A 25146-nucleotide genomic window follows, 5' to 3' on the forward strand; every position below is an offset into this window, starting at 1 on the left:
CAAAATAAAGCACAATTTGTCCTGAAAAAAACTGTGCTCAGCTAGAGAGGAAGGCTGGCAGAAGCTTTACAGTGCTGGAGTTCATAGGTTGCCTGCTGAGCGAGAATGGAGAGAGTATCAAGGAGTTAAGATAATACACTATCCTTGTAAGTTTAACTAGTTTCTGTCTCTCAGGCATCAGAATTTGTCCTGTCCTCTTCTGCTTTTCTATTTCTCCTCCCCAAATCTGTCCTTGCTCTGAACACTCTGTGTGATTTTTGATGCTTCCTGCCTCCTTCACAAGCAGTAAGTTTTGAGGCTGTCAGCAGATCGCCCACTAGTGACTCAAGGAGGTTTGTATTGTTCCTGGAACTGGAGTTGACATATACAATATTATAATCTATATATATTCTACCGCAGGTGTTTATTATACAGTAATACTAAATAGTTATAGATCCAGAGGTTTTATTGTTAAATGATTTTATTAAATGTGATAGAGGGAATGAGCTGAACTTTTGTGGCAAAGTCCTCAAGCATATAAAGATGATCCATTGTCAGTTGCCTATGCTCATGTATGTATAACATTTAAACTAATCCAAAATGCACAATTTTACTATTTGTTCTCAGATTCATTTATCATTTACTTTTTGATTTATTAGGTAATTTATTTTGCCAATGTTGTATGCTCTGTTCTCCATGCTTAGTTTCAGTTTATTATTGCTTACATTTATTATTTTCGGTCTACATTTTTGAAACCTGGTGATGAATTTATTGCAGTCAATTCTTGTGGTGGTTAATATGATTTTCTGTATCCTGGACATTGAAATTGTAGTGCTAACTGCTGACATGTATTTCATTAGCATATTTTAAATAAGAGTAATATTTATAAATTTCACGTTTTCAGGAATTGAGAGAACCATAGCAATACATGAAAAATCTGTAACATGTATTATAGTTTTACTGACCAAAGAAAAATGCTGCCTATTGTTCATTGATCAGCTAAGAAGTATTCAATGTTTCTTAAAATAATGCATCACTTGCTGTTTAAGGCACAGTAATTTCTAATATTTTTTTGGTGGGGTTTTGTTAGGCATACAGTAGATGAAGGTGCAGTATGTGCTTGAATTACTGCATAGATTATTTCAGTATATTATCCCTTTGGAGACTTTGTAAAAAAAATATTTCTCTAATTCATTACAGTATTTTGAAACTTAAACAATGACTATAACATGTGCAATTCTCAGGCCTCCTACCGCTACACTTTGGGTTTGCGAAATACCGTACAGAGTGCTAAAGAGACAGTCTCCAAAATGTTCTTGCCATTTTTGTCAGATTAACACAATGAGGACGTTATTGGTAGTATAAATTCAAATATTGAATTGAATATTCAAAATATCTCTATATAGGATAGCCAAAGTGAGTATATGACTTTTATGTACTGTGTAAATAAAGCATATACATAAGGCAATGACCTCAGTAGAAGTGAGATATAATGAATCGCTGGTAATGCCTTCATGCACTGTCTGTTGGCTTACCTCTGGTCTGTATATCAGCCTTGGGCCTACACTCTTACACCTGCATGGTTAACCGCTTGCCGACCGCCGCTAGCACTTATACGTCGTCAGAATGTCACTCCTGGGCACAAGGACGTATAAGGACGTTAAGGAAGCGGCTATAAATATATTAATAAAAATGGCAAAAAACTATCCCCTATTTTGTAGACGTTATACTTTATAACCGATCAATAAATGCTTATTGCGATTTTTTTTTACCAAAAATATGTAGAAGAATACGTATCGTTCTAAACTGAGGGAAAAAAAATGTTTTTAATATATATTTTTGGGGATATTTATTATAGTAAAAAGTAAAAAAATATTGTTGTTTTTTTTCAAAATTGTCGCTCTATTTTTGTTTATAGCGCAAAAAATAAAAACCGGAGAGGTGATCAAATACCACCAAAAGAAAGCTCTACTTGTGTGAAACAAAAGACGTCAATTTCGTTTGGGAGCCACGTCGCACGACCGCACAATTGTCAGTTAAAACGACGCAGTGCCAAATCGCAAAAAGGGTCTGGTCTTTGACCAGCAAAATGGTGCGGGGCTTAGGTGGTTAAGTAATCTTGCCTCAGGGTGGCTACATCCTAGCTTCTACAGGATACACTTTTTAACCTTTATCCTGACCAGAGCACTTTTTACAATTTGGCACTGCGTCGCTTTAACTCACAATTGTACGGCCGAGCGATGCTGTACCTAAACTAAATTTGCGTCCCTTTTTCCCCACAAATCACCTCTGTGGTTTTTATTTTTTGCACTATAAACAAAAGAAGAGCGACAATTTTGAAAAAAAAAAAAACAAGATCTTTTACTTTTTGCTATAATAAAGATCCCACGTTTTTTTTCAACATTTTTTTTCCCCTCAGTTTATGCTGATATGTATTCTACATATTTTTGGTAAAATAAAAAACGCAATAAGTGTATATTGATTGGTTTGTGCAAAAGTTATAGCGTCTACAAAATAATGGGTAGTTTTATGGCATTTTTTATTATTATTTTTTTTTTTACTAGTAATGGCGGCGATCTGCAATTTTTATCAGGACTGCGATATTGCAGCAGACAAATTGGACACTTCTGACACATTTTTGGGACCATTCACATTTATACAGCGATGAGTGCTATAAAATTGCACTGTTACTGTATAAATGTCACTGGCGGGGAAGGGGTTGACACTAGGGGGGAGATCAAGGGGTTAACTGTGTTCCCTCACTGTGTTTTAACTGTAGGGGGGATGGGACTTACTAGGGGAAAAGAGAGATCAATGTTCATACTTTGTATGAACACACAATCAGATCCAGATCACAATCAGATCCCGATTCTCGCTTTGTCACTCAATTCAGCTCCGGGGGCGAGCAGCGGGCATGCAAGTGTGCCTCTGGTGGCACGATTGCGCCAACCGACAGCGCGCACGTGCCCCTAGTGCCCAAAAGGCAAAGTGACATAACATAACGTTGTTTTGCCCAGCCGTGCCATTCTGCCGCAGTAAAACTGCGGCGGCTGGTCGGCAAATGTTTAACACTGTGCTGTCCAAGCCTGCCTTGCCTAAGCAATATTGTGTATTTGGTTTCCTGTCTCCTACTTGCCGTGTGCTGTACCCTGACCTTTGGTGTGTTCTCTTTCTATCCTTGTCTGCAAGTTGCCCCGACCTTTGGCTTTTCTCCAGCCTTTGCCTGAAGAGGCCTTGCAGCCTATTGCAAATGTGTGCTAAATGTTGGACAGGTTAATGTGGTTGGTAAGCAGACTGGTTGGTGAGTTGAGCTGGGAATTTCCTCTGGTTTTGACCTTCATGCATTTGCCCTTCCATGTGCTCCTTGCTGTGAAGGTAATTTATAGGTGGGGGCAGGATCCATCTTTTTGTTACTGGTATATAGAGGGATATGCTGTGTTCATATTTCATGTGTAAGATTTGGGTTTACAACCACTTTAATGACCATTTGTAAGTGCATTAGGGATACAAAAAATAAGTTTCTTTGGTGGACTTCTGTATTGTTATTTAGATCTTTTTAAAATGGCTTCAGCCATTCCAAAAAAAGCTAATATCTGGTGTGGTAGATTAATATGCAAAAAAACTTTCCTGCTGTCAAAAGGCCACTTACAATTATAAGGGAATTTAGATGAGGTTCAATCCAAAAATTCAATGTGTCAATCTAATCTACAGGCCCCCATAGCCTGTAGTAGAGCCAAAAGAGGGGGTCATTGATCAGAGCTACTGTGGAGCAGAGTGCAGGCATTGGAGAAAAACGTAATCCAAAATGCATTGCCTGGTGACCATTGACGCTAGTAACTAGGGTTGTCCCGATACCACTTTTTTGAGACCGAGTACAAGTACCAATACTTTTTTTTCAAGTACTTGCCGATACCGAATACCGATACTTGTTTTTAATGTCATGTGACAGTGGCGTTTTTTTTTTTTACACAATTTTTTTTTTTACTTTTTTTTAGGGGGGGTGGGGGTTGTAGTGGATTGTCAGTGTTTTTATTTTTTTTATTATTATTATTATTTACATTTTATTTTTTAAATGATCTATTGCATTTTTTTTCTTTTTTTTTATCAGCCCTGTTGGAGGGGCTTTGGTGAGATATCATGGGTCTTAACAGACCTCTGACATCTCCTCTTTAAGACAGAGAAAGGGACTAAGGACACAGATTCCCCAGTCCCTGAAATGAATGGAAAAAGCTCCTCTCCATTCATAAACTGAAGCATCGTAATCACAGGTTACGATGCTCAGTTATGTGAATGGACAGAGTCAGTGATCACTGACTCTGTCCATTCAGAAAAGGTAGGAGCCGGGTTTAGCGGGTCCTACCTCCGCTCTCCTTCCTGACAGATTGAGGGGGGAGAGCGGCATGGAGGGGGACAGAAGACGGCACGAGGGGAGAGAAGATGGCACGGGGGGAGCACAGCATGGAGTTGGACAGAAGACGGCAGGGGGAGAGAAGATGGCACGGAAAACGGCACGGGGGGAGAGAAGATGGCACGGGGGGAGCACAGCACGGATTTGGACAGAAGACGGCAGGGGGGAGAGAAGATGACACGGGGGACGGCACGGGGGGAGAGAAGATGGCACGGGGGGAGCACAGCACAGATTTGGACAGAAGACGGCAGGGGGAAGATAAGATGGCATGGGGGACGGCACGGGGGAGAGAAGATGGCACGGGGGGAGCACAGCATGGATTTGGACAGAAGATGGCACGGGGGGAGAGAAGATGGCACGGGGGGAGCACAGCACAGATTTGGACAGAAGACGGCATGGGGGGGAGAGAAGATGGCACGGGGGGAGCACAGCACAAAGGGGGACAGAAGAAGGAAGGGGGAGAGAAGATGGCACGGGAGGAGCACAGCACGGAGTTGGACAGAAGACGGGGGGAGAGAAGATGGCACGGGGGAGAGCACAGCACGGAGGGGGAGAAAAGATGGCATGGAGGGGGACAGAAGACAGCAGGGGGGAGCACAGCACAGAGGGGGATGAGAAGACAGCACGGGGGATGAGAAGACAGCACAGGGGACGAGAAGACAGCACAGGGGAGAAGACATCACAGGGGAGAAGACAACACTGAGAAGACTTGTAACTCCCCCCACCACCCGACACCTGACTGCCCAGGTATCGGGTGAAGCATCGGAGCATTTCCCCCGAGTACAAGTACTCAGGAAATGCTCGGTACCGATACTAGTATCGGTATCGGAACATCCCTACTAGTAACCCTGTCTAGCACCTGAATACAGTGTGGACACGGCCAGCCTATGTCAAGTCTCTGATGTGAGGCCGAGTGGCAGAGAGCGCTCCCCTGGGAGTGATACAGGGGATACGGTGCCCAAAGGTGCACGGGTTGCCAGTAGTGCTGCAACAGGCTGGTAAGCAGAATGTAGCTGGGGTGCGCTGGGTAGTAATGTCAGTAGCCGTGCAAGAAGTCCTGAGTAGGCGTATGCAGGATAAACCAGGAGCAGGGTCCGCAGCCATACCAGAGGTCATATACAGGAGACAGTCCAAGAGCAAACAGGAGCAAGCTGGGTCATAAACAGTGGGCAGTGGATCGAAGAATAGTCAGCCAAGCCAAGGTCAGAGCGAGGAGATAATCGGGATCACAGGTCAAGCCAAAAGCAGAGGTCAAGCCAGGAGTTACAAGGTAAACAGACACAGGAACACAGGAAGCTGATGACAGTCCAGCAATTTGGGTCAGACAGTGGCAGCCTTTTATAGGCCAGCAGGGGGATCCACCTGTCACATGATGTGCCTCTTGCGGCCATTTCTTCTAATGGCAAGATTGCCAGTACTTCCACGGCCATTTCCCTGACACAGCCTTCGGCCATTTCTTCTACTGGCAAGATTGCCAGTACTTCCACGGCCATTTCCCTGACACAGCCTTCGGCCATTTCTTCTACTGGCAAGATTGACAGTACTTCCACGGCCATTTCCCTGACACAGCCTTCAGCCATTTCTTCTACTGGCAAGATTGCCAGTACTTCCACAGCCATTTTCTCTGACAGCCTACAGCTGCTGCCAACACATTTTTTTCCCAACACCTGCATTCTTCTCCCACCACCTCTTGTTTATGGGCTCTTTTGGCCCTGCTGCAGGCGAGTAGGCCCGTAAGATTGACACGTGGAACATTCAAAGTGAACCTTCCCTGACTCCCTTCTAATTGTATGTGGCCGTTTGGGAGCTACATGACAACTTTTTGCATACTAATGTAACATGCCGGGTTTTAGCTTCTTTAAAATTACTTTATCAGATATAACGTTATCCCAGTCCCTTACTTAACATTTTGGCTGCTGGATTGGTATGTGGTTGTGACATGTCATTGGCATCATATTTACCCATCTTATATAAGTTTTTTCCTGCTAACGCAGTATACTTTTCTATTCTTTTTAGTATACTTGCATTTAAAATAGCTACAGGTTTTCCATGGGCTGTCTGTAATTATACACATAATGGATAACCCAGACAGGTACCCTGTTTCCTCCTGTATTTGTGATATTGGTGAGCCTTAACTTGATAATATGGTACCAATAATGCAGTAACATAACCACCCCAAGGGATGTCACTACTGCTTGAGTGATATAACTTGGCCGCATAAATAATAAAATCTCCTGGCAAACATACAAGGAGTTTTTCCAAAATCATTAAAGGAATGCAATTTCACAGGACAAGTTCTCTGATGCTTTTAAAGTGGAACTGAACTCAAAAAGTGAAGATTGTAGGAAACATCTAGAGTTGTTTTTTGTTTTTTGTTTTTTTTTGCCTATGTAGTACACTAGGAAATATACCTTTTTTTAATCTGCAATTCCTCCTGAAAAATAGCTGCACACATCCTATGTGAGAGTGCCTAAGAACTTATGTGTCTGCAGACTCTTTGTTGTATGTTTTGATTGAAACAGACCGATGGACTGTTTTCATTGGACAAACCGATCGTGTGTAGGCCCATCTGTCTTTTTTCAATCGGTGAAAAAAATAGAACATGTTTTACATTTTTCCTTTGGAGAAAAAAAACAGATAGAAAAATCGTCTGTGTGGAACTCCATCGGAGAAAAATCCATGCATGCTCAGGATCAAGTCGATGCATGCCCGGAAGCATTGAACTTCATTTTTTTCGGCTCGCCGTAGTGTTGTACGTCACCACATTTTGGCACAGTCTGATTTTTGACTGATGGTGTATAGGCAAGACTGATGAAAGTCAGCTTCATCGGATACCCGACGAAAAAATCCATTGGATTAGATTCCATCAGATATCCGATCGTGTGTCGCTTTAGTCTCATCAGATCTGAAGTGAGATTTTGCAATGTCACTACTGTGTTGCTCTCTGTTCTCCTTGCTGGAGGCTCTGACATGAGGAAACCAAGTTCAGCCTCAACCAACATGGCTGCCTCCATACAGCGAAGCTGTGAAAAACAAGACATAGTATGTCAGTAGTGAGGAAGGAGCAGCTGTAGGGAGACCACAGGAAACACTGACGACTAGTTCTTTGCCTTCTGCCTGCCTTTTTTGGACATAGCTTCCAGAGTTCAGTTTCTCGTTAAAAACCGATAAAAGAAAACACTGTTGGGCACGTTTTAATATTTATACTAGACAAAAACTAGAAGAAACCTAAATTTTTGGTGAGTATATCCTGTTCATCTGACTAGAAGACTGTTAAAATATATATAGTACTTTAAAGGCCTGCTCTAGACACCAGAAAAGAAACCTTTGCAGTGCACTGCAAGGGGTAAGTGCTTGCTAAGTCTAATGCCCCGTACACACGACCGGGTTTTCCGACGGGAAAATTGCCGGAATCGGCCGGCAAAAAAAGAGAACCAGCTCTCTTTTTTCTGGTCGGGATTTTCGACTGACTTTTTCCTGTCGGAAAACGGACGTTTTTGTCAGTTTTCCTGTGGGGAAAAAGACAGATGGAGCATACACACGGTCGGGATTCCCGAAGAAAAGCTCTCATCTGAGTTTTCCCAATGGGAAAACCAAACATGTGTATGGGGGAAAAAGTAGAGGGCAGTTTTTCCCCTCTGGATTTTCTTTTTTTGTAAAATTCTTTTTATTGATTTTGACAGTTTATATAACACAAAAAAAAGAAAAACAACAACATAAAATAAAAAGGCAGCCGCCCCAGCACAACACTGGGCCGGTGAAAGGCCAACATGGCCTACTTACACACCCCGCTACTAAGTTAACATAACACCCTAGCCCCCCACCCCCCCCACCCTTTTTGCTCAGCTCCCACTCTCCCTCCCATGAGACCACCAGACTTTTGACAGGTGTTCCGCCTCCCATTCCTCTCCAGGATTCAATCACGTCACCCCACATCACCCTATTTTACCCAGTATCTGAGATGGTGAAGTTCATGAGGCGACCCATATCTGCCATCAGGCCTTAACCAACAGTCAAGTCAGAGTTATACCAAGCCTGCCATACCTTGTCAAATTTTTTCCCACAACCCCTGGAAAGGTAAGTCGCCTTATAGTATGGCATCATTGAATTGACCAGGCCCTTCCAAAAGCGCACTTCAGGTGCCTCCGGTTTGCGCCATTTTAACAGGATGGCTTTCCTTCCATAAAACAAAAGGATGTTTAGCAGTGTCCGATGAGCCCTGGATGGCACCACCCCCTCCACTAATCCCAGTAAACATACCGTAATTGTCGTCGGAACAGGGGTCAACAAGACTGCTGAGATACAAGAGGTGACCTCCGACCAAAACTGCTTGATCCGAGGGCAGCTCCAAATCCCCTCTGGATTTTCGACGGACCTTTTGCCATCAGGAATCCCAGTCGTGTGTACAGGGCAGAAGAGCTGAGGAATAGGGTGTAATAATTACCTTATTCTTTACTCCAGTAGGCTTCCTGCCCACTGTGCAACTAGTCCACAATAATCATCATTGTACTTGAGGAAGACATAGTCCACCAACAACCCAAAGCATTGGGGAGAAGAGGTGAGAACTGAGGGCCAAATCTTCAAAGGAGATACGCAGGCGGAACTGCTGTTCAGCCTGCGTATCCCTGTGACTATCTTTGGAAACGATCCTCAGAAGGATTTTTCCAAAGATAGTCAGAAGATCCGACATCTGTAAGACACTTACACTGTCGGATCTTAGGATGCAGTACCGCATCCGCCGCTGGGGGCATTTCGAGTCGAAATGCCGGCTAGCGTATGCAAATGAGTACTTAAGCAGATCCACAAAGCTTTTAAGCTTTGTGTTTTTTGCGTAAGTTACGATTTGCACGCGTTAAATTAGGGCTGGTTTTACAATGTGTAAAGTTAGTACACCATGTAAAACCAGACCTTTTTTTCGATCACCGCGATTTTTTTTTAAATTTGAATTTTTTTTTCCGGCGCGTATTTTTTTTTCACCTGTCGCAACTTTATTGTCCCGTCGCAATTCACAAAGCCCGGCGTAAATTACGTTCGCGCGCTGCACGTCGGGAAAATTACATCACACGCATGCGCAGTACGGCCGGCGCGGGAGCGTGCCTCATTTAAATTGTAATCGCCCCCCGGAGAGGAGGACCGCCTTGCGACGGAGGCACTTAAGTTACATGGCCTGAAATTTCTAGGTAAGTGCTTTGTGGATCGGGCACTTAGGTAGAAATTTAACGCCTGTGTAACTTAACTGCTGAAAGTTAAGTTAGGCGGCGTTTTTGAGAATTTGGCCCTGAAAGCCTGCCTGAGCAAATAAAAAGGTAAGCATTACATTTGATTTCTCTCTCCTAGAGCTAACAAGTTTTTTTTTATTATTATTTATATTTTGAGTTTAAAATGAATCTCCGTCTCCATCCAAATATATAAATAAGTATAAACATCTATTTCACCTAGCTTTTGCCTATGAGAGGAGTTCTGTAAAAGAGATAAAGGAGTTGAAAGGTAAATAATGAAAATGCAGGGAAGACTATTAGCAACTTCAACTATTTTCGTATAGTAATATTTCAATCTTTCAAATAGAAACTTTAAGGTTCTATAAAAAGTTACAAACCTGAATTAAAAATCTTGGATTTTGTGAAAGTTCAAATTCAATAATGTTCTGTAATTGCTTACAGATTTAGTATTGAATTCTGAATGGCAGCATTAATGCTTAGCAAATATGCCAAGTATGAGCTTCTAAATTTGCAAATCGCAAATCGACATTTAACTTGGCAAATTTCTGTAACATACAAGGAATTTAATAGCAATAGGTGTAAAGTCTTGTGCTGAGCTAGCAGCAGCTGTTGCATTTCTTAAGGATACATTCACACTGGTGATTAAGGCCGGTGTGAATTGTAGCTGCAGGAATCTTTTTAGCTGCTGAGCCACTGAGCAGCTAGTTCATAATAATGGCAGGATGCTGGCGGCCGCATGTGTTTGTGGCTTTCAGCACAGCCAACGTTTATCTGGGGTGAAAATGTTACATGTTCCACCCATTTATAGGATTAAAGAATAAATTACCTTTAAAAAAAAAAAAAATGTTGTTGGTAAAAAAAATGTGCATTTACTATTTTTATTTTTAGGAGCCTGAAAAGCTTTGCACTAGGGATTAGCAGATCGCTGGTGCCATGCAGGGCTCCTGCAGACTGTCAGTGTAAGCTGTCTCCCCATACTGCTGTCACACAGAGACAGCGGATGATTGAGCTGTTGCAGAAGTGGGAACATGTTACATGTTCAACCTAAAAAGAGGGTGGAACATGTAACATGTTCCTGAAGATGAACTTATGCTTTAAATCTTAACATGAAAAGAGAAGGAAGTGTAGGTATGGTGCTGTTCTAGTGGGAGGAGAGTCAGCCTGACGCTGACAGTGCAACAAAGTCAAAAATGACTGCAAACAAAAATGGTGTTACCCCCAGCTGGGTATAGGCTGTGAGAAACTGTGTGATTTAATGAGAGATGTGAAGCGTGAGATGTAAATAACTTAAATTATATTGGTCCCTCAGCCGGGTGTTTGCTGATGCAGAAATACCCTTGGCCGGGTGTTTGCTACTCTAAAATGCCCTCAACCGGGTATAAGTGAATCCTAAAATAAAATAAAATGGTGCTAGTTAAAGGTGAACCATCAACCTTAGTGGGCAGAGTATAACATACTCTCATTAAATCTCAATAAATCACACAGTTTCTCACAGCCTATACCCAGCTGGGGGTAACACCATTTTTGTTTGCAGTCATGTTTGACTTTGTTGCACTGTCAGCGTCAGGCTGACTCTCCTCCCAGTAGAACAGCGCCATACCTACACTTCCTTCTCTTTTCATTCTTTTACTCTACCTAGTGGTAGTAAATAGTAGGGGCAGCAGTTCTTTTTTTCACCAGCATCTTTATTTTAATTTATTTTATTTTCACTTTCTATCTTGTGTTTGAACTCCGCTTCGCGGATCCACCCCACAATTTCTTAAATCTTAACATGTTTGGTATCTGTTTACTTGATGCAACATCATTTATATTTTACCACAAATATTGGGTATTATGCTGTGTTTGCACTAAAATGCATTTAAGTATATTTTTTCCTGAAAACGTATGCTTGGTAAATGGCTGCGCAAATACAATGCAACATAAAACAATTGTAATAACCCCTATTTTATTCTCCAGGGCCTCTGATTTAAAAACTGTGTATATATATATATATATATATATATATATATATATATATATATATATATATGTTTAGGGATTCAAAGTAATTTTCTAGCAGCAATTTTTAGGTATGCTTTGTGAATGGGAACACATAAGCATATTGAGGGTGGGGGTTGGTTATTAAATTTGACTGCATAGTTAGAAAAAGATAAAGAATCTCTTGATTAGGTTTAGTTCACATTTTTTCCTTGTTTTCTTCAGAAGTATTCTTTCTTAGAAATCCTTGTTTATATACCGGTAGTATTTGTATTAAATATTAACATGGAGCTTTTCAAAAAAGATAAGAGTTCTTTTTTCCCATTCATCCAGAAACTAATTATTGTTGTTTACACTGACTTGCAAAGCAAATTTTCTCTCCAGTCTATAATGTTTAGTTAACCTATAACTGAGTATTGTGTTTTACCGAGGTGATTCTGTGAGACTTTACACACACGTAATTAGTTACAGATCTTTAGAAAAAGACATCCGAATCTAAGCTAAGCTCTGCAATTGCCAAACACAGCAAGTAGTAATCATACATTGTATACAGTAGTCATTTTAAATATTATCTGTAATATAACTGGTGAACTATTGACAAGATAAAAAAAAGGATTATTATAATCATCTACCCACTTGGCCAGTTCACTTTATACTATTATCTAATGCAGGGTAACCAGGCTCCTAACTAGAGAATTTATTTAAGGAAGTACGGTATTCATATTTCTTGGTTTATAATTAATTTTTGTCAACAGATTGTAAATCATTAGACTATGATACCTTTAGATTGCCTGGAAACCGCTCTGTGGTCTTTAGTATTAAAGTTAAAGTATTAAAGTATTAAAGTTATGGAAGGATAGATACATATATTATTCTTCTACCTCTAATTAGTGCTGGTCATCAATTGAGGTGTTTTATAAATGTTACAAGTTTAGTATTTTAGTTCCCTTATTTTCACCTTACTTACACTTTAATATGATCTTGGGTAGAAGAAGAAATGCAGCATGCGTTGAGATGAATTGGGCCTGCATTTGAGCTCTATTTATTGATCCATCTTTCACTGATATAGAATAACCATGAAATTCAATGAATAATTATTACTTTATATATGTCGGACTCTTTTATTTATTTTTTTGTTTTTACTTCCTGTTTAGGGTGACTTGCTATATTGAATTCATGGAAGAGCAGCATTGTCACCCTAGGACAGAAATTGTGTCAGGACCACATAACATCCCCTATTCTGTTCATTATACTGTGGGGTTTATGATCAGGGATTTTTTACACATTTAGATTGTTGCTACAATGTTCAATGTTACAACAATATTTTCCAACTGTCATGAATGGGTTACATATATGAAAGCTGTGATTGGCTACAGCTAATGACATGTGACATGGGTGCTGTGATTGGCCCATGTACCTTGTGATAGCTGTGGGCCAATCACAGCAACCTGGTACTGGAAGCAGAGATTTTATGAATGAGATTCATTCATATAAGCTTTGTTGACATTGTGATCATGTGATCGCATAGCGATCTCATGATCCCCTGGCTGCTAAAGGTGGTCGGGTACCATGACCTACAATCTGCAGCAGACACAGCTCATTCCTAAACCAGAGCAGGCACAATCACATACATGTACGTGATTGTGCCTGCATGTGTCGCCCCCGCCGCAGTATAATTACTGCGGCAGATCTACAGGTGGTTAATTAACTTTATTGCTATCACAAGGGGTTAACAATTGGTTAAGAAAAAATATCATGCCTAGGATTTAGGATAACTTAATCTTTATGTAGAACCAAGAATGTAATTTTCAAGACAAGGCTGTCAATACCAATGCGCTTCAGGCCAAAGTAATGACCACCAGAAAGACCACTTTTTTGGTAAGTTTAGAGAGAGAGATGCTACTTACAGGTTCAAAAGGAGAATGCTGGAGAGCTGAGCCTGCGGTCAGACATGGAGACTGTACCTATCATTGGCACATTGCAAGGACTCTTGGACCTGTACCGAAGTGGAGCAAAGACCACAGAGATGCTCCTCTAATGCAGGAATGCTCTAAGGAACAAATGAGTCAGGCAATATGGATTCACCATAAACGGGGACAATCAGGAAGTGGAATTAACGGCACTATTGTGAGCATACTCCACCCAAGGTCTGATCAGTTGTTATGATGGTCAGAAATATAGCAACGTAGAAACTGCTCCAAGGACTGATTGGCTTTTTAGACTTCGGGTGATACGCAGAAGAGAAGGAAAGCTGAATTCCCAACTGTGCACAAAAGGCTTGCCAAAATCTGGATACAGACTGGCTACCCGTGTCGGAGACAATAACCTTGGGTATCCCATGTAATCGAAAGATCTCCCGAGCAAAACTGGATTACAGTTCTTTGTATGTAGGCAACTTCTTAAGTGGAATGCAATGTGACATTTTCGAGAACAGGTCAACCACCATAAGGATAACTGTGTTGTCCTGGAAGTTGGGTAACTCCACAATAAAATTTATAGACAGGTGGGTCCAAGGCTTCTCTCCATTGGGTATGGGTTGTAGGAGGCCCACTGGAAGGTGTTGTGGTGTCTTACTCATGGCACACACAGAACAGTCAGCTACATCAGCGCGGAGACTAGGCCACCAGAATTGTTGGCAAATAGCCCAAATTTGTTGATTTTTCCCAGGGTGGCCAGCAGCCTTGGGAGAATGGTAAATCTGGAGCACAGCGTTGCAAAGACTCTCAGGGACAAAACAGCGGTCACAGGGTTTCTCAGGAGGGGAATGAATCTGTGCAGCACGAATTTTGGCACCCAAAGGTGAAGTGAAACTGGTATGAACCATAGCCAGAATACGATCGGGAGGTATTACAGGAACCGACTCCATCTTGGAAGCGGGGGAAAACAACAATCATGTGACGACAATGCATCAACCCTTACATTCTTAGTAATGGGTAAGAATGAGACTATATGATTGAAGCTTGACAAGAAAAGAGCCCATTGTGCCCTTTTGGGAGAGAGGCGTTTAGCCTCAGACAAGAATGTGAGATTCTTGTGGTCAGTCAGAATGAGAGCCTACACAGTGGTTCCTTCGAGGCGATGCCTCCATTCTTTAAGGGCTAAAATGACCGCTAATGACACTCTGTCCCCAATCTCGTAATTGCACTCTGCAGATAACAATTTCTTTGAAAAGTAGCTATAAGGATGCATAGCCCTCTCAGAGGTATGATGTTGAGACAGAAGGGCGCCAACTCCAGTCTTGGATGCATCAACCTCAACGATAAAGGGTAATGCAGTAGCAGAAACAAAGGCAGCCTTGAGACTCTCAAAGGCATTAATGGAATCCTGAGACCAATCCAGGGATTTGTTAGGCAGCCAATGCTGACCTAAGGCTGTGCAGCAAGGGCGTGGGCTAGCCAAATGATCCCAGGACAATCCCAGGAGACTCCAGATGGCTTGCCAGATATAACCTCATGGCTTCAGTGGTCACTGGATGCGGTGTGTGTTGAGACACCAGAGGATAGCAACAAAGTTACCTGGAGCAATCTCTCAGAAGGTTGTTGTCACAATGACGCATTTCAGGCATGGCACATCTTCAGGTCCTGTGTATAAATGTACAGTAACTGCAGCAAGAACAGCATTGCTGTCAGGACGCCCACTAACACACAGCTCCTTTCTCTATCTGTAACATAGAGAGCATCCTGACTCTCCTGTAGTCCAAGGGAGGGGGCGAGCATGACACTCCACACCAGGGAGAAAGCCTTGCATTACTGTGTGGAGGGACAGACAGAATAACAGGAAGTGAAGATTTCTCAGAAGAAATAAAGACATTTAAAAGCAAAATGGAAGGATGAGGTAAATGAAGGAGGACTGCACTAAGGTAAAGGAAGCTATTTAGGGGAATTTTTGTTTACCTTTATAACCCCTTTAATGCATTGTTTGCAATAAGTAAAAAAAAAAAAAAAAAATTCCTGTGCCCCTTTTCCCCTGTGTGAAGAGTAAGAGAGGGGAGAAGAGATCAGCGCTGTGCACGGCTGCATCTTTTCTCCTGTTATTTTCTCTTCACACAGCATTTGAGAAGCAGCAGGAGCCATTGGCTTAGGAGTAGGGAATTGGTTAAATAAGGTTTTCAGTTTATCAAAAGTAAATAGATGTCCCTAAGGCATTTTATGTTGCATAATTTTCAAGCCAAATGTAGCCTATAAATTTGGATCAGGCATAGAGCAGAGATGTGGAAGGGAAGAATTCACCCATAAAGGTATTTAGGAAGAGAAAGGATTTGTCTCATCGTCTTGTACTCACCTGCTTTCAGATCATAATAGTGGTTTTCACAGGGACTGTAAAGTACAGATTAGAACAAGGGCCTCAAAATACTAGGTAACTCAGTTTAGAATAAGAGCCCAACAATGCCACTTGGATTGAGAACCATTTGAGAAAACCACCATTGAACAGTAACCATTACTGCAGCCCAGTAATATTTCTGGAATCAAGGAAGGTCAAATCCTCCCATAGAAAAAGGAAAGTTGTAAAGTGGACTCCCTGCCCATATAAAGGAGGAGATAATCAGATCCCATGTGCTAAATAAAGTTTTAGGTATAGGGAAAATAACATTTCTTAGCACCCTACGTAGAAGGCTTACTTACCAATGGTTTAGCCTTTTTTCTTTATGGGCAAATTTTGTGAATGAAAGTTTCTAAGGCAGAGCCAAACAACCTACTTTCCTCAACTGTTTCTAACAGGAAAGCGCTGCCAACTAGCACATTAACCACAAAGTACACACACCGACATTAGAGCAATGCGGAATCCCTGGTAAACGGATTCCCCGAAAACATCTACACAAAAGTGCAGAGCTTGTGGGAAAAACTCTTAAATGTTGACTCATAGAAGAATCCGAACCAATGAGGATTGGATGGATTTATGCCCATATCTGAAGTACCTGGCATACCTCTATTGCCACAATGGAAACCTGCAATGCCAATTTAGCCAAATAAACCTTAAAAGGGGCTTCAAGGCTTTAATTTATGGGGTCTTTACAAACTGGTACCTCCTCTACTGGAACTATGAATGTCTTACTTTGGTTAGAAAATTCTGGGTCAACTACCGATAAGGCCCAAAAACTGCTTTGTGAATGCTAGTTACAGACTGTCATATATGTCATTATTGGCCCGGATTCAGAGAGCAATTGCGCCTGCGTAACCATAGTTACGCAGCGCAATTGCTTATTTGCCCGGGCGTAACGAGTGTTCTGTATTCAGAAAGCTCGTTACGCCGACTGCAGCTTAAGATATGCGTGGCATAAGGCTCTTATGCCCGCATATCTTAGGCTGCATTCTTGCGATGGCTGCTAGGGGGCGTTCCCGTAGTGGTCAGTGTATAGTATGCAAATTGCATACTAACGCCGATTCACAACGTTACGCGAGCCCTGCGTACGCAGTTTACGTTGTTTGCGTACAGCGTTTTTTTTGCGTAAGGCTGCCCCTTCTATAGCAGGGGCAGCCAATGCTAAAGTATACCCGTCGTTCCCGCGTCGCGAAATTTGAAATTTACGTCGTTTGCGTAAGTGAATCGTGAATGGCGCTGGACGCCATTCACGTTCACTTTGAAGCAAATGACGTCCTTGCGACATCATTTACCGCAATGCACATCGGGAAAGTTTCCCGACGAAGCATGCACACTACGCTCGGCGCGGGAACGCACCTAATTTAAATGATTCCCGCCCCCTACGGGATCATTTAACTACTTGCCGACCGCCCACCGTCGTTATACGTCATCACTTTAGAGATGAATATCTCGGTAACGGTAGCAGCTGCTGCCACAATCGAGATATTCATCTCTTCTGTGGGCGGCCGTGTTAACGATAATGGCGGTCTCCGCGGCGAATCCGCCGCGAGATCGCCGTTATCGGTGGCGGGAGAGGGGCCCCCCCCCCCTCCCGCCGCTGTTCCGCGCCCTCCGCCGCTTACCGGAGCCGTCGGTAGCGGCGGAGGAGATCGCGACCATCCGGATGGTGAGCGGGGACGAGACTGAAGGAAAAATCTCCTTCGCCCGTCCCCATAGCTCCGCTGGGCGGAAGTGACGTCAAAACGTCAGTCCCGCCCAGCGTCTTAAAGAAACATTTTTTTTTTTGTCATTTGAAAAAATGACATTTCCAAATTTTTTTTTTTTTTTTTGCATTTAAGCCTAAATATGAGATCTGAGGTCTTTTTGACCCCAGATCTCATATTTAAGAGGACCTGTCATGCTTTTTTCTATTACAAGGGATGTTTACATTCCTTGTAATAGGAATAAAAGTGATAATTTTTTTTTTTTTTTTTTTTTCAGTGTTAAAAATTGTAAAATAAATAAAAATAAATGCGAAAAGCAAAAAAAAAATGTTTTAAAGCGCCCCGTCCCGACGAGCTCGCGCGTAGAAGCGAACGTATACGCGAGTAGCGCCGACATATGAAAACGGTATTCAAACCACACAAGTGAGGTATCGCCGCGATCGTTAGAGCGAGAGCATTAATTTTAGCCCTAGGCCTACTCTGTAACTCAAAAAATGCAACCTGTAGAATTTTTTAAACGTCGCCTATCAAGATTTTTAAGGGTAAAAGTTTGACGCCATGCCACGAGCGGGCGAAATTTTTAAGCGTGACATGTTGGGTATCATTTTACTCGGCGTAACATTATCTTTCACAATATATAAAAAAATTGGGCCAAATTTATTGTTGTCTTATTTTTTCATTTAAAAAAGTGATTTTTTTCAAAAAAAAGTGCGCTTGTAAGACCGCTGCGCAAATACAGTGTGACAAAAAGTATTGCAATGACTTCCATTTTATTCTCTAGGGTGTTAGAAAAAAAAAATATATAATGTTTGGGGGTTTTAAGTAATTTTCTAGCAAAAAAAAATGGTTTTGTCTCGTAAACACCGACTCTGAAAAACAGGCCCGGGGCTAAAGTGGTTAAATTGCGCGCGCTTACGCCGGGAATTTTGCCGGAGCGCCCTCGCAATTTACGGAGCTACTGCTCCGTGAATCGAGGGTAGCGCAGAAAATTTGCGGGGGCGCAGGGCAAAAACGGTGCCCTGCACCTACGTAAAAAATGCGCATATCTTACTAAATCTACCCCATTGACTTTACCTTTAGTACAACTGTTCTGACTGTTCTCCACAGAATAATGGAGGACTTGCCTTGTTCTCATCCCCTGACTGCTGTGCTTTTAAATTATCTATGTGCAGCACTGCTTGATGTGTCCTACATAGTGTAGTTTTTTTTTTCATGATACAAACTCACTCCAAGCTGTATCATCTGATGCAGTGTATTTATTCTTCAATCATTTGACACACCTCTTGGCTGCGCAGTGGGGTATTCTGTTACTCTGGAAATAATTTAATGTACCAGTGATAGATTAGGTGCATCGTATTAAAGTTGATGTATAATTATGAAATCTTTTTTATTGTAATTTATTTGAATCAACTTGCAGAGATCGATTTTCACTTTACATTGTATATTTCTGTTAATACATGTGAACAAAAATGAAATAAAAAGCATACAGCAATAAAGGTAAAAAAAATTAAATGTGGGAAAGAATGACGATCATGTTCTTTTTAGTTACTGTGAAATATTTTCTGAGGCAATGGCTCAGAGCTATATCAAGATCACATAAATTGAACAAAAGTTAGAAGCCCTGATCTGTATAGTTGTTTCAGGTCAGGGACATACAGTTTTAACCACTTCAGCCCCCAGAAGAATTTGCCCCCTTAATGACCAGGCAATTTTTTTGACTGCACTGTGTCGATTTAACTGACAATTGTGCAGTCATACAATGCTGTACCCAAACAAAATGTATGTCCTTTTTTAACCCACAAATAGAGCTTTCTTTTGGTGGCATTTCATTACCTCTGCGTTTTTTTATTTCTTAGCGCTATAAACAAAATAATACCAAAATGTTTTCTTTTTTTTTTAAACATTTTTTTTTTTTTACTTTCTGCTATACTACATATACCATAAAAAAACAAATTTCTTCATCAGTTTTGGCCGATATATATTCTTCCACATATTATTGGTAAAAAAAAAAAAATGCAATAGACATATATAGATTGGTTTGCGAGTGAGTGAGTAAGAAACTTATATAGCGCAACACATGCGAATTGAATCGCCTCTGGGCGCTTAGTATCCAATTCACCTACTGTACATTTGCCTTCAGAAAAGATGGGTTTTAAGTTTTTTTCTGAAGGCCAGGTGATTCATTCGGATGCTGGTTGGTAAAGCGTTCCATAGTCTAGGTCCTTGGACTGCAAATCTTCGTTCTCCTTTGGACTTATATCTGGCTTTGGGTATCAGAAGTAGATTTTGGTCGGTGGATCGGAGAACGCTATTGGTGTTGTGACATTTTAATTTTTCGCATAGATATTGGGGGGCAATTCGTTGAACACACTTATGCGTCAGACAGAGTGCCTTAAAGGTAATTCTGTCTTTTACTGGCAACCAATGAAGGGATCTCTTGCGCAAAAGTTATCATGTCTACAAAATATGGAATACATTTAGGGACTTTTATTTTATTTTATTGTTTTTACTAGTAATGGGGATGATCTACAACTAGTAATGGCGGACAAATCTGATGCCAAATTACACTTTTTGTGGACCAGTGACATTACATTGATCAGTGCTATAAAAATTCACTGATCAATGTAAAAATAACACTGCCAGGGAAGGGGGTTAACACTAGGGGGCGATCAAGGTGTTACGTGTGTTCTCTGGGTGTGTTCTAGCCGTGGAACTGTAGATCTCTGTCGTGCCATCTGGCAGAACGGGGTATCGTCTTGTTTACACTGGCAGTTCCCCGTTCTGCCTCTCCTCACCGTGATTGTGGGTCGCTGGCAGACACTGAGTCCACGGGGGCCCGTGGGTGAGCCGACCTGCCGCAGTATATCTGCGTGAGCTGGTGGGCAAGTGGTTAAAGTCATTTGGTCAGTACTACTGCCAGATAGTAATGCCCTGTACACACGATCGGTTCATCTGATGAAAACGGTCTGATGGATTTTTTCATCAGATATCTGATGAAGCTGACTTTCCTCAGTCTTGCCTACACACCATCAGTTAAAAAATCGATCGTGTCAGAACGTGGTGATGTAAAACACAACGACGTGCTGAGAAAAATGAAGTTCAATGCTTCCGAGCATGTGTCGACTTGTTTCTGAGCATGCGTGGATTTTTAACCGATGGACGTACCCACAGACGATCGTTTTTTTCTATCGGTTTTTTAACCATCAAATAATTTTAAAACAAGTTTCTAGTTTTTTCACCGATGGATAAAAAAACGATGGGGCCCACACATGATCGGTCTGTCTGATGAAAACGGTCCATCAGACCGTTTTCATCAGACGAAACGATCGTGTGTAAGCGGCATAAGTATTTTCAGAAGGAAAGGTCGGCAATGGTAGCTTCAATGTTTTTGATAAGTGTTCTATTTTATGAGAAAGAAATCTGTTTTTCAAATTTTCTAATCACAGTACAATTTACTTTAGCGAGTTTCATTTTAATGCTGGTAATGATACAATAATAATACAACCTTAACGATCTCATATTATATTACACACATGTGAATTGTTTTTCTGAGCTGTATACATCACAAGCTTGTTATTTCCACTAGTTGCTGGTTTATTATTTTGTTTTAATATAGTTAGGCACCCTTCACACCGAATGGGCTCCGCCAGGAGTCTCCTTGCTCAGTGGAGAATCTGTCTGCTAATCCCCGCTGAGCAGATTAATGACTGGTCTATGTCTGCTCAACTTACCTACATCGGATACAGACACAGTCTGTTCTGCTTCATTTGTTTTTAGTGGATCAGATCAGATTGGATGTAAATGGGTATAAAATGGACACATGTCCGTTTACACCCACCTCTCCACAGAGAAGAATGGAGGGTCTGATCAGGTCCACCTGAAAAACGGACAGGCAGACACGATTGGGCCACTAGTGTGAAAGGGGGCCACATGTGAGTGTTTTTTATAGCTAATGACTGTATTTGTTGGTGAGTTGTTATATTTTGCAATGCAATAGGCAATAATCAGTTGATATTGTTACTGCAGTGTTCAATTACTAGTTATGTTTTAAAATGTTTTGTATATTCTTTTTGTGTTTTTTCAGATTCTGGGATTTCTCCAAGCCATCACCACTTCTTGAAACTGTAGAGCATCATACAGAGTTTACATGTGGTCTTGATTTCAGCATTCTCATACCAGGACAGGTATTATATTGATATACAATATTTTGTCATTTTTTTAGGAGGTGCAACAACAACAGCTTAAAAATCTTCATTGAATCCCCCAGGTGATCAAGAACATGTAACACTTGGTTCTGTTCTGACGCATGCTGTGACTTTGTGCGTAAAGCACCTCTTTATGTCTGTATTTTACTTGCTGTCAGCTTCACCCTGGCTGAAGACCAATTTATGCACACCACCCCCCTCTCTCAGATTATCACTTTGCATTCATTGTCTGTCCTGATTTAACTCCTGTTAGCACCACCAGTGCTGTCTGATCCTTTACTATTGTGAGTGTAGGAGAATGTCTGCGAGCTGCTGGCAGATAGGTCACACATCCCCACCAACTGACTGGTTCTTTACTATTGTAAGTCTTTTTGTTGTGCTCTGAGGTTACAGTTAGGTTGAAAAAAGACACAAGTACATCCAGTTCAACCACAAAAAAATAAACAAACAAAATAAAAAACATAGTACAATCCCATACAGCCAACTCCATACCCACAGTTGATCCAGAGGAAGGCAAAAAACCCCAGCAGAGCATGATCCAATTTGCTACTTTCTCATGAAATTACACTTAAATGTTTTATGCAGAATTAACAACTTTTCCCGTGCTCATTAACCACTTAAGGACCACCCACTGTATATATACGTCCTCTTTTTAAACATGGATATCTCAGTAACGGCAGCAGCTGCTGCCACAACTGAGATATCCATGTTTTCAGTGGGCAGTCCGGTAAACGATAACGGCGGTCTCCGCGGCGGATTCGCCGCGAGATCGCCGTTATCGGTGGCGGGAGAGGGGCCCCCCCCCCCTCCCGCCGCTTTTCCGCGCCCTCCGCCGCTTACCGGAGCCGTCGGTAGCGGCGGAGGAGATCCGATGCTGCCGCCTTGTGTGTGAGGACTTGAGTGAGGGCAAGATGGCCCCCACCCGTCCTCATAGCTCTGCTGGGCGGAAGTGACGTCAAAACGTCAGTCCCGCCCAGCCTCTTAAAGAGACAATTTTTTTTCTGTCATTTTTTTAAATGACAAATTTTCCTTTTTTTTTTTTTTTTTTTGCATTTAAGCCTAAATATGAGATCTGAGGTCTTTTTGACCCCAGATCTCATATTTAAGAGGACCTGTCATGCTTTTTTCTATTACAAGGGATGTTTACATTCCTTGTAATAGGAATAAAAGTGATCATTTTTTTTTTTTTTTATATTTTAGTGTAAAAAATAATAAAATCAATAAAATTAAATGAGAAAACAAAAAAAAAATTTTTTTAAAGCGCCCCGTCCTGACGAGCTCGCGCGCAGAAGCGAACGCATACGCAAGTAGCGCCCGCATATGAAAACGGTGTTCAAATCATACAAGTGAGGTATCGCCGCGATCGTTAGAGCGAGAGCAATAATTATAGCCCTAGAGCTACTCTGTAGCTCAAAAAATGCAACTTATAGAATTTTTTAAACGTCGCCTATCTAGATTTTTAAGGGTAAAAGTTTGACGCCATGCCACGAGCGGGCGCAATTTTAAAGCGTGACATGTTGGGTATCATTTTACTCGGCGTAACATTATCTTTCACAATATATAAAAAAATTGGGCCAAATTTATTGTTGTCTTATTTTTTAATTCAAAAAAGTGAATTTTTTCCAAAAAAAGTGCGCTTGTAAGACTGCTGCGCAAATACGGTGTGACAAAAAGTATTGCAATGACCGCCATTTTATTCTCTAGGGTGTTAGAAAAAAAAAAATATATAATGTTTGGGGGTTTTAAGTAATTTTCTAGCAGAAAAAAATGTTTTAGTCTTGCAAACACCAAATCTGAAAAACACCTGTGGTCTTTAAGTGGTTAATGCAGCCTCACCGTATCCACCAATGCAGCCTTACCTGTATCCATCAATGGAGCCTCGCCCGTGCCCACCAATGGAGCCTCACCGTGTCCATCAATGGAGCCTCGCCCGTGTCCACCAATGGAGCCTCACCTGTGTCCACCAATGCAGCCAACTCATGGGAGTTGGTGTTGGAACAGTTGCTGCAACCAGGAGAGAAGTATGCTCCTGTTTAGGAACTGAGGCAATAGCCTTGAGACAGCACTTCATGTGGGAGAGGTTCCAGGTCAGTGGACAGAGAGAGTTTGGCCAGCTGAGAGAGTCTGGAAAACCATAGCTGAGACAACTGGGAAAGACAGGGGACCAGAGGAAACCATGAGTCTCAAAAGGAGTGACAAAAGCCTGGAGTTTTAGGAGAACCCCTTCCTAGAGGCCAGGAGTGGGCCTGCGCAGCTTTGTACTGCGACCAAATCTGAGTGAGCCTTGAGAGCCAGGTGGCTTGGCCTTTTCGTTTTGTTCTATTTTCCTGGAGAAGAACCCCTGTGTGGGCAACCCATGCATGTATAAACTTTCACTTTTGTTACTTTTAATAAAAGTGGGCTACCATGTCCTAAAACCTGAAGTTCCTATTGACTGTGAACTGAAAATGCATCCACCACTGAGCTAGACATCCCCCGTATTACTATATATATATATATATATATATATATATATATATATATATATATATATATATATATAATTTTTTTTTTTTATTATTATTATTGGTTGAACTAGATGGACTTGTTTTTTTTTTTTCAGCCAGACTAACTATGTAAGTATGAGTGCAGTTCATTCTGCACTCCTGTTACTCGTTTTCAGCTGCCGTTTTCAGCAGACGTCACAGAGCCGGTCCAGGCTGGGGCAAGTTTACGACAATGAAGTCAGGATCTGCCCACATGCCTGGACTGACACCCGGTTCAGCCTCTCAGTGAGCCGCTGAGAGGCTGAGCTGACCGCTCCCATCCCCTCCACAGCCCAACGCTCCAATGAGCGAGGGAGGCAGTCACCAGCTCTCTCCTCAGGGAGCCCTGAGAACTGAGTGATCAGCATTGTTTAATCGATCGGTTCTCAGTGTTAGAGCCAGCAAAGACCAGATGCAGCATTGGACCGAGGTAAGTATGATTCTGCAGAAAAAGTCCATACTTCTCTTTTAATTATATAATGTATATTGCGCTGAATATTAACTAAGATAATGTGAAAACCAAATTATACGTGATTCAATATGTACACAGATCCACAAACAAAAAGAAAAGACAATTAGTCCAATTGTATGGATACACCAGTGTTTCTTCCGTGAACAACACCCTGTGTAATGATTGAGAGATGTGAGATCTAATCACACTATGTAGACATCTGTTTCATATGTGCAGCGCTTCCTCCACACTGATACAGCTCATAGAGAAAACAAGAGAAAAGATCTTCATAGCGCAAATAGCATGAACAAATATGGGTAAATGATTTCTGACTAGGTCTCACTCACGAATCCGCCGAG

The 25146-nt window shown here is 41.7% G+C and overlaps 1 protein-coding gene across 1 annotated transcript in view; it reads left to right on the forward strand.

Moving 5' to 3' along the window:
- The window catches only part of PEX7 (peroxisomal biogenesis factor 7), a 323869-nt gene that overhangs the window by 217374 nt on the left and 81349 nt on the right, over positions 1 to 25146 (forward strand). The window contains exon 9 of the mRNA XM_040350504.1: positions 21691 to 21790. Coding sequence (XP_040206438.1) covers positions 21691 to 21790 — 100 coding nt within the window. The remainder of the gene's footprint in view (positions 1 to 21690; positions 21791 to 25146) is intronic.

The sequence above is a fragment of the Rana temporaria genome, chromosome 4 (assembly GCF_905171775.1).
Source record: "Rana temporaria chromosome 4, aRanTem1.1, whole genome shotgun sequence".
Classification (NCBI taxonomy): domain Eukaryota; kingdom Metazoa; phylum Chordata; class Amphibia; order Anura; family Ranidae; genus Rana; species Rana temporaria.